General features: G+C 30.4%; 1 protein-coding gene across 1 annotated transcript in view; it reads right to left on the bottom strand.

The window, feature by feature from the left end:
• LOC127908061 (ankyrin-2-like) overlaps nucleotides 1-17500 on the bottom strand; it is a 168035-nt gene that overhangs the window by 18179 nt on the left and 132356 nt on the right. Inside the window, exon 9 of the mRNA XM_052465068.1 lies at nucleotides 1-89. This exon is cut by the window's left edge and continues 10 nt beyond it. Coding sequence (XP_052321028.1) covers nucleotides 1-89 — 89 coding nt within the window. The remainder of the gene's footprint in view (nucleotides 90-17500) is intronic.

Genomic DNA, 17500 nt, shown 5'->3' with positions numbered 1-17500 from the left:
AAGTCTATGGCGGCCCCTCGGTTGAGCAGCAGGGTGGAGACATTCACGTTGCCATAGTGAGCAGCGATGTGCAGGGGGGTAAACCCACTCTGTTAGGGGGAGAGAGGGGGAGCGAGAGAGAGAGAGAGAGAGAGAGAGAGAGAGAGAGAGAGAGAGAGAGAGAGAGAGAGAGAGAGAGAGAGAGAGAGAGAGAGAGAGAGAGAGAGAGAGAGAGACATAGAGAGAGAGAGAGAGAGAGAGAGAGAGAGAGAGAGAGAGAGAGAGACAGAGAGAGACATAGAGAGAGAAAGAGAGAGTGAAAGAGAGAGAGAGAGAGAGACAGAAGAAAGAGAGAGACTCAGAGATGCAGCATTAGAGAGATAGAGAGACTAGAGAAAGAGAAAAGAGACATGAGGAGACATAAAATCAAGAAAAGAGAGAGAAAGAGAGAGCTAGAGAGAGACATACAGACTAGACAGAGACATAGAGGCCCCTGGTCAGTACATGACAGTACAGACTACAGAGAGAGGCCCCTGGTGTGTATGAAACAAAAAGAAAGAGAGTAGAAAGACAGATGAGATTCAGTTCAACTGCAGATCCCAACAGAAGAAAGACAGACTCTTAGTTCATGCAGCATTCCCATGATGCATCGCTTCCGGAGAAAAAGAGAGATGAGGAAATAAAATCAAGAAAAGAGAGGAAAGAGAAAGCTAATGAATCAGAACAGTACAGACTACACCCTGTGGCCCCTGGTCAGTACATGATACAGTACAGACTACACCCTGAGGCCCCTGGTCAGTACATGATACAGTACAGACTACACCCTGAGGCCCCTGGTCAGTACATGATACAGTACAGACTACACCCTGTGGCCCCTGGTCAGTACACGATACAGTACAGACTACACCCTGAGGCCCCTGGTCAGTACATGAAACAGTACAGACTACACTCTGTGGGCCCTATATAGTATTGCCATGAGGCTCTGGTCTAAAGTAGTGCACTACGTAGGGAATAGGGTGCCATTGGGCTCTAGTCTAAAGTAGTGCACTACGTAGGGAATAGGGTGCCATGAGGCTCTGGTCTAAAGTAGTGCACTACGTAGGGAATAGGGTGCCATTGGGCTCTGGTCTAAAGTAGTGCACTACGTAGGGAATAGGGTGCCATTTGGGCAGCAAAACTGAAGACACTAATCATGCGAAACAAATAATATAAGAGAGCCAAAGATGGACCTAACACAGTCTATAACACTACATTAACCCTATAACACTACATTAAGTCTATAACACTACATTAACCCTATAACACTACATTAACCTATAACACTACATTAAGTCTATAACACTACATTAACCCTATAACACTACATTAAGTCTATAACACTACATTAACCCTATAACACTACATTAACCCTATAACACTACATTACCCTATAACACTACATTAACCCTATAACACTACATTAAGGCTATAACACTATATTAAGTATATAATACTACATTAACCCTATAACACTACATTAACCCTATAACACTACATTAAGTCTATAACACTACATTAACCCTATAACACTACATTAACCCTATAATACTACATTAACCCTATAACACTACATTAACCCTATAACACTACATTAACCCTATAACACTACATTAACCCTATAACACTACATTAACCCTATAACACTACATTAACCCTATAACACTACATTAATTAACCCATTAATAACACTACATTAACCCTATAACACTACATTAACCCTATAACACTACATTAACCCTATAATACTACATTAACCCATTAACCCTACTATAACACTACATTAACCCTATAACACTACATTAACCCTATAACACTACATTAACCCTATAACACTACATTAACCCTATAACACTACATTAACCCTATAACACTACATTAACCCTATAACACTACATTAATTAACACCTATAACACTACATTAACCCTATAACACTACATTAACCCTATAACACTACATTAACCCTATAACACTACATTAACCCTATAACACTACATTAACCCTATAACACTACATTAACCCATAACACTACATTAATAACACTACATTAAGTCTATAACACTACATTAACCCTATAACACTACATTAACCCTATAACACTACATTAACCCTATAACACTACATTAACCCTATAACACTACATTAACCCTATAACACTACATTAACCCTATAACACTACATTAAGTCTATAACACTACATTAACCCTATAACACTACATTAACCCTATAACACTACATTAACCCTATAACACTACATTAACCCTATAACACTACATTAACCCTATAACACTACATTAACCCTATAACACTACATTAACCCTATAACACTACATTAACCCTATAACACTACATTAACCCTATAACACTACATTAACCCTATAACACTACATTAACCCTATAACACTACATTAACCCTATAACACTACATTAACCCTATAACACTACATTAACCCTATAACACTACATTAACCCTATAACACTACATTAACCCTATAACACTACATTAACCCTATAACACTACATTAAGTCTATAACACTACATTAACCCTATAACACTACATTAACCCTATAACACTACATTAACCCTATAACACTACATTAACCCTATAACACTACATTAACCCTATAACACTACATTAACCCTATAACACTACATTAACCCTATAACACTACATTAACCCTATAACACTACATTAAGTCTATAACACTACATTAACCCTATAACACTACATTAACCCTATAACACTACATTAAGTCTATAACACTACATTAACCCTATAACACTACATTAACCCTATAACACTACATTAACCCTATAACACTACATTAAGTCTATAACACTACATTACCCTATAACACTACATTAACCCTATAACACTACATTAACCCTATAACACTACATTAACCCTATAACACTACATTAAGTCTATAACACTACATTACCCTATAACACTACATTAACCCTATAACACTACATTAACCCTATAACACTACATTAACCCTATAACACTACATTAACCCTATAACACTACATTAACCCTATAACACTACATTAACCCTATAATACTACATTAAGTCTATAACACTACATTAACCCTATAACACTACATTAACCCTATAACACTACATTAACCCTATAATACTACATTAACCCTATAACACTACATTAACCCTATAACACTACATTAACCCTATAATACTACATTAACCCCATAACACTACATTAACCCTATAACACTACATTAACCCTATAACACTACATTAACCCTATAACACTACATTAACCCTATAATACTACATTAACCCTATAACACTACATTAAGTATATAACACTACATTAACCCTATAACACTACATTAAGTATATAACACTACATTAACCCTATAACACTACATTAACCCTATAACACTACATTATTTCTATAACACTACATTAACCCTATAACACTACATTAACCCTATAACACTACATTAACCCTATAATACTACATTAAGTATATAACACTACATTAAGTATATAACACTATATTAAGTATATAACACTACATTAACCCTATAACACTACATTAACCCTATAACACTACATTACGTCTATAACACTACATTAACCCTATAACACTACATTAACCCTATAACACTACATTAAGTCTATAACACTACATTAACCCTATAGCACTACATTAAGTCTATAACACTACATTAACCCTATGACACTACATTAACCCTATAACACTACATTAACCCTGTAACACTACATTAACCCTATAACACTATATTAAGTATATAACACTACATTAACCCTATAACACTACATTAACCCTATAACACTACATTAACCCTATAACACTACATTAAGTCTATAACACTACATTAACCCTATAACACTACATTAACCCTATAACACTACATTAAGTCTATAACACTACATTAACCCTATAACACTACATTAAGTCTATAACACTACATTATTTCTATAACACTACATTAACCCTATAACACTACATTAACCCTATAACACTACATTAACCCTATAACACTACATTAACCCTATAACACTACATTAACCCTATAACACTACATTATGTCTATAACACTACATTAACCCTATAACACTACATTAACCCTATAACACTACATTACGTCTATAACACTACATTAACCCTATAACACTACATTAACCCTATAACACTACATTAAGTCTATAACACTACATTAACCCTATAACACTACATTAAGTCTATAACACTACATTAACCCTATGACACTACATTAACCCTATAACACTACATTAACCCTGTAACACTACATTAACCCTATAACACTACATTATGTCTATAACACTACATTACCCTATAACACTACATTAACCCTATAACACTACATTAACCCTATAACACTACATTAAGTCTATAACACTACATTAACCCTATAACACTACATTAACCCTATAACACTACATTAAGTCTATAACACTACATTAACCCTATAACACTACATTAAGTCTATAACACTACATTAACCCTATAACACTACATTAAGTATATAACACTACATTAGGTCAATAACACTACATTAACCCTATAACACTACATTAACCCTATAACACTACATTAACCCTATAACACTACATTAAGGCTATAACACTACATTAACCCTATAACACTACATTAAGTCTATAACACTACATTAACCCTATAACACTATATTAACCCTATAACACTACATTAACCCTATAACACTACATTAAGTCTATAATACTACATTAAGCTATAACACTACATTAACCCTATAACACTACATTAACCCTATAACACTACATTAACCCTATAACACTACATTAACCCTATAACACTACATTAACCCTATAACACTACATTAACCCTATAACACTACATTAAGGCTATAACACTACATTAACCCTATAACACTACATTAAGTCTATAACACTACATTAACCCTATAACACTATATTAACCCTATAACACTACATTAACCCTATAACACTACATTAAGTCTATAATACTACATTAAGCTATAACACTACATTAACCCTATAACACTACATTAACCCTATAACACTACATTAACCCTATAACACTACATTAACCATATAACACTACATTAACCCTATAACACTACATTAAGTCTATAATACTACATTAAGCTATAACACTACATTAACCCTATAACACTACATTAACGTCTATAACACTACATTAACCCTATAACACTACATTAACCCTATAACACTACATTAAGTCTATAACACTACATTAACCCTATAACACTACATTAAGTCTATAACACTACATTAATATAATACACTACATTAACCCTATAACACTACATTAACCCTATAACACTACATTAACCCTATAACACTACATTAACCCTATAACACTACATTAACCCTATAACACTACATTAACCCTATAACACTACATTAACCCTATAACACTACATTAAGTATATAATACTACATTAAGTATATAATACTACATTAAGTATATAATACTACATTAAGTCTATAACACTACATTAACCCTATAACACTACATTAACCCTATAACACTACATTAAGTCTATAACACTACATTAAGTATATAATACTACATTAAGTATATAATACTACATTAAGTATATAACACTACATTAAGTATATAATACTACATTAAGTATATAACACTACATTAACCCTATAACACTACATTAAGTATATAACACTACATTAACCCTATAACACTACATTAACCCTATAACACTACATTAACCCTATAACACTACATTAACCCTATAACACTACATTAAGTATATAACACTACATTAACCCTATAACACTACATTAACCCTATAACACTACATTAACCCTATAACACTACATTAAGCCTATAACACTACATTAACCCTATAACACTACATTAACCCTATAACACTACATTAAGCTATAACACTACATTAACCCTATAACACTACATTAAGTCTATAACACTACATTAACCCTATAACACTACATTAAGCTATAACACTACATTAAGTCTATAACACTACATTAACCCTATAACACTACATTAACCCTATAACACTACATTAACCCTATAACACTACATTAAGTCTATAACACTACATTAACCCTATAACACTACATTAAGTCTATAACACTACATTAACCCTATAACACTACATTAACCCTATAACACTACATTAACCCTATAACACTACATTAACCCTATAACACTACATTAACCCTATAACACTACATTAACCCTATAACACTACATTAACCCTATAACACTACATTAACCCTATAATACTACATTAAGTCTATAACACTACATTAACCCTATAACACTACATTAACCCTATAATACTACATTAAGTCAATAACACCACATTAACCCTATAACACTACATTACCCTATAACACTACATTAACCCTATAACACTACATTAACCCTATAACACTACATTAACCCTATAACACTACATTAACCCTATAACACTACATTAAGTCTATAACACTACATTAACCCTATAACACTACATTAAGTCTATAACACTACATTAACCCTATGACACTACATTAACCCTATAACACTACATTAACCCTGTAACACTACATTAACCCTATAACACTACATTATGTCTATAACACTACATTACCCTATAACACTACATTAACCCTATAACACTACATTAACCCTATAACACTACATTAAGTCTATAACACTACATTAACCCTATAACACTACATTAACCCTATAACACTACATTAAGTCTATAACACTACATTAACCCTATAACACTACATTAAGTCTATAACACTACATTAACCCTATAACACTACATTAAGTATATAACACTACATTAGGTCAATAACACTACATTAACCCTATAACACTACATTAACCCTATAACACTACATTAACCCTATAACACTACATTAAGGCTATAACACTACATTAACCCTATAACACTACATTAAGTCTATAACACTACATTAACCCTATAACACTATATTAACCCTATAACACTACATTAACCCTATAACACTACATTAAGTCTATAATACTACATTAAGCTATAACACTACATTAACCCTATAACACTACATTAACCCTATAACACTACATTAACCCTATAACACTACATTAACCCTATAACACTACATTAACCCTATAACACTACATTAACCCTATAACACTACATTAAGGCTATAACACTACATTAACCCTATAACACTACATTAAGTCTATAACACTACATTAACCCTATAACACTATATTAACCCTATAACACTACATTAACCCTATAACACTACATTAAGTCTATAATACTACATTAAGCTATAACACTACATTAACCCTATAACACTACATTAACCCTATAACACTACATTAACCCTATAACACTACATTAACCATATAACACTACATTAACCCTATAACACTACATTAAGTCTATAATACTACATTAAGCTATAACACTACATTAACCCTATAACACTACATTACGTCTATAACACTACATTAACCCTATAACACTACATTAACCCTATAACACTACATTAACCCTATAACACTACATTAACCCTATAACACTACATTAAGTCTATAACACTACATTAAGTCTATAACTCTACATTAACCCTATAACACTACATTAAGTCTGTAACACTACATTAACCCTATAACACTACATTAACCCTATAACACTACATTAACCCTATAACACTACATTAACCCTATAACACTACATTAACCCTATAACACTACATTAAGTATATAATACTACATTAAGTATATAATACTACAGTAAGTATATAACACTACATTAAGTATATAATACTACATTAACCCTATAACACTACATTAACCCTATAACACTACATTAAGTATATAATACTACATTAAGTATATAACACTACATTAAGTATATAATACTACATTAAGTATATAATACTACATTAAGTATATAATACTACATTAAGTCTATAACACTACATTAACCCTATAATACTACATTAAGTATATAATACTACATTAACCCTATAACACTACATTAACCCTATAACACTACATTAACCCTATAACACTACATTAACCCTATAACACTACATTATGTCTATAACACTACATTACCCTATAACACTACATTAACCCTATAACACTACATTAACCCTATAACACTACATTAAGTCTATAACACTACATTAACCCTATAACACTACATTAACCCTATAACACTACATTAAGTCTATAACACTACATTAACCCTATAACACTACATTAAGTCTATAACACTACATTAACCCTATAACACTACATTAAGTATATAACACTACATTAGGTCAATAACACTACATTAACCCTATAACACTACATTAACCCTATAACACTACATTAACCCTATAACACTACATTAAGCCTATAACACTACATTAACCCTATAACACTACATTAAGTCTATAACACTACATTAACCCTATAACACTACATTAACCCTATAACACTACATTAACCCTATAACACTACATGAAGGCTATAACACTACATTAAGCTATAACACTACATTAACCCTATAACACTACATTAAGCTATAACACTACATTAAGCTATAACACTACATTAAGCTATAACACTACATTAACCCTATAACACTACATTAACCCTATAACACTACATGAAGGCTATAACACTACATTAACCTATAACACTACATTAAGTCTATAACACTACATTAACCCTATAACACTATATTAACCCTATAACACTACATTAACCCTATAACACTACATTAAGTCTATAATACTACATTAAGCTATAACACTACATTAACCCTATAACACTACATTAACCCTATAACACTACATTAACCCTATAACACTACATTAACCATATAACACTACATTAACCCTATAACACTACATTAAGTCTATAATACTACATTAAGCTATAACACTACATTAACCCTATAACACTACATTACGTCTATAACACTACATTAACCCTATAACACTACATTAACCCTATAACACTACATTAAGTCTATAACACTACATTAACCCTATAACACTACATTAAGTCTATAACACTACATTAACCATAATACACTACATTAACCCTATAACACTACATTAACCCTGTAACACTACATTAACCCTATAACACTACATTAAGTATATAATACTACATTAACCCTATAACACTACATTAACCCTATAACACTACATTAAGTATATAATACTACATTAAGTATATAACACTACATTAAGTATATAATACTACATTAAGTATATAATACTACATTAAGTATATAACACTACATTAACCCTATAACACTACATTAAGTATATAACACTACATTAAGTATATAACACTACATTAAGTATATAATACTACATTAACCCTATAACACTACATTAACCCTATAACACTACATTAACCCTATAACACTACATTAAGTATATAACACTACATTAACCCTATAACACTACATTAAGTATATAATACTACATTAAGTCTATAACACTACATTAACCCTATAACACTACATTAACCCTATAATACTACATTAAGTCAATAACACCACATTAACCCTATAACACTACATTAACCCTATAACACTACATTAACCCTATAACACTACATTAACCCTATAACACTACATTAACCCTATAACACTACATTAAGGCTATAACACTACATTAACCCTATAACACTACATTAAGTCTATAACACTACATTAACCCTATAACACTATATTAACCCTATAACACTACATTAACCCTATAACACTACATTAAGTCTATATACTACATTAAGCTATAACACTACATTAACCCTATAACACTACATTAACCCTATAACACTACATTAACCCTATAACACTACATTAACCCTATAACACTACATTAACCCTATAACACTACATTAAGTCTATAATACTACATTAAGCTATAACACTACATTAACCCTATAACACTACATTACGTCTATAACACTACATTAACCCTATAACACTACATTAACCCTATAACACTACATTAAGTCTATAACACTACATTAACCCTATAACACTACATTAAGTCTATAACACTACATTAACACTACATTAAGTCTATAACCATAATACACTACATTAACCCTATAACACTACATTAACCCTATAACACTACATTAACCCTATAACACTACATTAACCCTATAACACTACATTAACCCTATAACACTACATTAACCCTATAATACTACATTAACCCTATAACACTACATTAACCCTATAACATTAACCCTATAACACTACATTAACCCTATAACACTACATTAACCCTATAACACTACATTAACCCTATAACACTACATTAACCCTATAACACTACATTATTTCTATAACACTACATTAACCCTATAACACTACATTAACCCCATAACACTACATTAACCCTATAACACTACATTAACCCTATAACACTACATTAAGTCTATAACACTACATTAACCCTATAACACTACATTAACCCTATAACACTACATTAACCCTATAACACTACATTAACCCTATAACACTACATTAACCCTATAACACTACATTAACCCTATAACACTACATTAACCCTATAACACTACATTAACCCTATAACACTACATTAAGTCTATAACACTACATTAACCCTATAACACTACATTAACCCTATAACACTACATTAAGTCTATAACACTACATTAACCCTATAACACTACATTAACCCTATAACACTACATTAACCCTATAACACTACATTAAGTCTATAACACTACATTAACCCTATAACACTACATTAACCCTATAACACTACATTAACCCTATAACACTACATTAACCCTATAACACTACATTAACCCTATAACACTACATTAAGTCTATAACACTACATTAACCCTATAACACTACATTAACCCTATAACACTACATTAACCCTATAACACTACATTAACCCTATAACACTACATTAACCCTATAACACTACATTAACCCTATAACACTACATTAACCCTATAACACTACATTAACCCTATAACACTACATTAACCCTATAACACTACATTAACCCTATAACACTACATTAACCCTATAACACTACATTAACCCTATAACACTACATTAAGTCTATAACACTACATTAACCCTATAACACTACATTAACCCTATAACACTACATTAACCCTATAACACTACATTAACCCTATAACACTACATTAACCCTATAACACTACATTAACCCTATAACACTACATTAACCTATAACACTACATTAAGTCTATAACACTACATTAACCCTATAACACTACATTAACCCTATAACACTACATTAAGTCTATAACACTACATTAACCCTATAACACTACATTAACCCTATAACACTACATTAACCCCATAACACTACATTAAGTCTATAACACTACATTAACCCTATAACACTACATTAACCCTATAACACTACATTAACCCTATAACACTACATTAACCCTATAACACTACATTAAGTCTATAACACTACATTAACCCTATAACACTACATTAACCCTATAACACTACATTAACCCTATAACACTACATTAACCCTATAACACTACATTAACCCTATAACACTACATTAACCCTATAACACTACATTAACCCTATAATACTACATTAAGTCTATAACACTACATTAACGCTATAACACTACATTAACCCTATAACACTACATTAACCCTATAATACTACATTAACCCTATAACACTACATTAACCCTATAACACTACATTAACCCTATAACACTACATTAACCCATAACACTACATTAACCCTATAACACTACATTAACCCTATAACACTACATTAACCCTATAACTACATTAACTACATTACATTAACCCTATAACACTACATTAAGTAACCCTATAACACTACATTAACCCTATAACACTACATTAAGTATATAACACTACATTTCTATAACACTACAATAACACTACATTAACCCTATAACACTACATTATTTCTATAACACTACATTAACCCTATAACACTACATTAACCCTATAACACTACATTAACCCTATAACACTACATTAACCCTATAACACTACATTAACCCTATAACACTACATTATGTCTATAACACTACATTAACCCTATAACACTACATTAACCCTATAACACTACATTAACGTCTATAACACTACATTAACCCTATAACACTACATTAACCCTATAACACTACATTAAGTCTATAACACTACATTAACCCTATAGCACTACATTAAGTCTATAACACTACATTAACCCTATAACACTACATTAACCCTATACACTACATTAACCCTATAACACTACATTAACCCTATAAACACATTACTATTATGTCTATAACACTACATTACCCTATAACACTACATTAACCCTATAACACTACATTAACCCTATAACACTACATTAAGTCTATAACACTACATTAACCCTATAACACTACATTAACCCTATAATACTACATTAAGTCAATAACACTACATTAACCCTATAACACTACATTAAGTCAATAACACCACATTAAGCTATAACACTACATTAACCCTATAACACTACATTAACCCTATAACACTACATTAACCCTATAACACTACATTAACCCTATAACACTACATTAAGTCTATAACACTACATTAACCCTATAACACTACATTAAGCTATAACACTACATTAACCCTATAACACTACATTAACCCTATAACACTACATTAACCCTATAACACTACATTAAGTCTATAACACTACATTAACCCTATAACACTACATTAAGTCTATAACACTACATTAACCCTATAACACTACATTAACCCTATAACACTACATTAACCCTATAACACTACATTAACCCTATAACACTACATTATGTCTATAACACTACATTAACCCTATAACACTACATTAACCCTATAACACTACATTAACCCTATAACACTACATTAAGTCTATAACACTACATTAACCTATAACACTACATTAACCCTATAACACTACATTAAGCTATAACACTACATTAACCCTATAACACTACATTAAGTCTATAACACTACATTAACCCTATAACACTACATTAACCCTATAACACTACATTAGGTCAATAACACTACATTAACCCTATAACACTACATTAACCCTATAACACTACATTAACCCTATAACACTACATTAACCCTATAACACTACATTAACCCTATAACACTACATTAAGTCTATAACACTACATTAACCCTATAACACTATTATTAACATTAACCCTATAACACTACATTAACCCTATAACACTACATTAACCCTATAATACTACATTAAGCTATAACACTACATTAACCCTATAACACTACATTAACCCTATAACACTACATTAACCCTATAACACTACATTAACCCTATAACACTACATTAACCCTATAACACTACATTAAGGCTATAACACTACATTAACCCTATAACACTACATTAAGTCTATAACACTACATTAACCCTATAACACTATATTAACCCTATAACACTACATTAACCCTATAACACTACATTAAGTCTATAATACTACATTAAGCTATAACACTACATTAACCCTATAACACTACATTAACCCTATAACACTACATTAACCCTATAACACTACATTAACCCTATAACACTACATTAACCCTATAACACTACATTAAGTCTATAATACTACATTAAGCTATAACACTACATTAACCCTATAACACTACATTAACGTCTATAACACTACATTAACCCTATAACACTACATTAACCCTATAACACTACATTAAGTCTATAACACTACATTAACCCTATAACACTACATTAAGTCTATAACACTACATTAACCATAAACACTACATTAACCCTATAACACTACATTAACCCTATAACACTACATTAACCCTATAACACTACATTAACCCTATAACACTACATTAACCCTATAACACTACATTAACCCTATAACACTACATTAACCCTATAACACTACATTAAGTATATAATACTACATTAACCCTATAATACTACATTAAGTATATAATACTACATTAAGTATATAATACTACATTAAGTCTATAACTCTACATTAACCCTATAACACTACATTAACCCTATAACACTACATTAACCCTATAACACTACATTAAGTATATAATACTACATTAACTACATTATATAATACTACATTAAGTATATAATACTACATTAAGTATATAACACTACATTAAGTCTATAACACTACATTAACCCTATAATACTACATTAAGTATATAATACTACATTAACCCTATAACACTACATTAACCCTATAACACTACATTAAGTCTACAACACTACATTAACCCTATAACACTACATTAACCCTATAACACTACATTAAGCCTATAACACTACATTATGTCTATAACACTACATTAACCTATAACACTACATTAACCCTATAACACTACATTAAGTCTATAACACGACATTAACCCTATAACACTACATTACCCTATAACACTACATTAACCCTATAACACTACATTAACCCTATAACACTACATTAAGCCTATAACACTACATTAAGGCTATAACACTACATTAACCCTATAACACTACATTAAGCCTATAACACTACATTAACCCTATAACACTACATTAACCCTATAACACTACATTAACCCTATAACACTACATTAAGTCTATAACACTACATTAAGCTATAACACTACATTAACCCTATAACACTACATTAACCCTATAACACTACATTAACCCTATAACACTACATTAAGCTATAACACTACATTAACCCTATAACACTACATTAAGCTATAACACTACATTAAGCTATAACACTACATTAACCCTATAACACTACATTACGTCTATAACACTACATTAAGCCTATAACACTACATTAACCCTATAACACTACATTAAGTCTATAACACTACATTAACCCTATAACACTACATTAAGTCTATAACACTACATTAACCCTATAACACTACATTAACCCTATAACACTACATTAAGGCTATAACACTACATTAAGCTATAACACTACATTAACCCTATAACACTACATTAAGCCTATAACACTACATTAACCCTATAACACTACATTAACCCTATAACACTACATTAACCCTATAACACTACATTAACCCTATAACACTACATTAAGCTATAACACTACATTAACCCTATAACACTACATTAACCCTATAACACTACATTAACCCTATAACACTACATTAACCCTATAACACTACATTAACCCTATAACACTACATTAAGGCTATAACACTACATTAACCCTATAACACTACATTAAGTCTATAACACTACATTAACCCTATAACACTATATTAACCCTATAACACTACATTAACCCTATAACACTACATTAAGTCTATAATACTACATTAACGCTATAACACTACATTAAGCCTATAACACTACATTAACCCTATAACACTACATTACCCTATAACACTACATTAACCCTATAACACTACATTAACCCTATAACACTACATTAAGTCAATAACACTACATGAAGTCTGTAACACTACATTAACCCTATAACACTACATTACGTCTATAACACTGCATTAAGTCTATAACACTACATTAACCCTATAACACTACATTAAGTATATAACACTACATTAAGTATATAACACTACATTAAGTATATAATACTACATTAACCATAAACACTACATTAACCCTATAACACTACATTAACCCTATAACACTACATTAACCCTATAACACTACATTAACCCTATAACACTACATTAACCCTATAACACTACATTAACCCTATAACACTACATTAACCCTATAACACTACATTAAGTCTATAATACTACATTAAGTATATAATACTACATTAACCCTATATAATACTACATTAAGTATATAACACTACATTAAGTCTATAACTCTACATTAACCCTATAACACTACATTAACCCTATAACACTACATTAAGTATATAATACTACATTAAGTATATAATACTACATTAAGTATATAATACTACATTAAGTATATAATACTACATTAAGTATATAATACTACATTAAGTCTATAACTCTACATTAACCCTATAATACTACATTAAGTATATAATACTACATTAACCCTATAACACTACATTAACCCTATAACACTACATTAACCCTATAACACTACATTAACCCTATAACACTACATTAACCCTATAACACTACATTAACCCTATAATACTACATTAAGTCTATAACACTACATTAACCCTATAACACTACATTAACCCTATAATACTACATTAAGTCAATAACACCACATTAACCCTATAACACTACATTAAGTCAATAACACCACATTAAGCTATAACACTACATTAACCCTATAACACTACATTAACCCTATAACACTACATTAAGGCTATAACACTACATTAACCCTATAACACTACATTAAGTCTATAACACTACATTAACCCTATAACACTATATTAACCCTATAACACTACATTAACCCTATAACACTACATTAAGTCTATAATACTACATTAAGCTATAACACTACATTAACCCTATAACACTACATTAACCCTATAACACTACATTAACCCTATAACACTACATTAACCCTATAACACTACATTAACCCTATAACACTACATTAAGTCTATAATACTACATTAAGCTATAACACTACATTAACCCTATAACACTACATTACGTCTATAACACTACATTAACCCTATAACAGTACATTAACCCTATAACACTACATTAAGTCTATAACACTACATTAACCCTATAACACTACATTAAGTCTATAACACTACATTAACCATAATACACTACATTAACCCTATAACACTACATTAACCCTGTAACACTACATTAACCCTATAACACTACATTAACCCTATAACACTACATTAACCCTATAACACTACATTAACCCTATAACACTACATTAACCCTATAACACTACATTAAGTATATAATACTACATTAAGTATATAATACTACATTAAGTATATAATACTACATTAAGTATATAATACTACATTAAGTCTATAACTCTACATTAACCCTATAACACTACATTAACCCTATAACACTACATTAAGTATATAATACTACATTAAGTATATAATACTACATTAAGTATATAATACTACATTAAGTATATAATACTACATTAAGTATATAATACTACATTAAGTATATAATACTACATTAAGTCTATAACTCTACATTAACCCTATAATACTACATTAAGTATATAATACTACATTAACCCTATAACACTACATTAACCCTATAACACTACATTAACCCTATAACACTACATTAACCCTATAACACTACATTAACCCTATAACACTACATTAACCCTATAATACTACATTAAGTCTATAACACTACATTAACCCTATAACACTACA

This window comes from Oncorhynchus keta, chromosome 16, assembly GCF_023373465.1.
Source record: "Oncorhynchus keta strain PuntledgeMale-10-30-2019 chromosome 16, Oket_V2, whole genome shotgun sequence".
NCBI classification, from domain to species: Eukaryota; Metazoa; Chordata; class Actinopteri; order Salmoniformes; family Salmonidae; genus Oncorhynchus; species Oncorhynchus keta.
The sequence above is the reverse complement of the archived record's forward strand: the minus strand, read 5'-3'. Positions and strand labels throughout refer to the sequence as shown.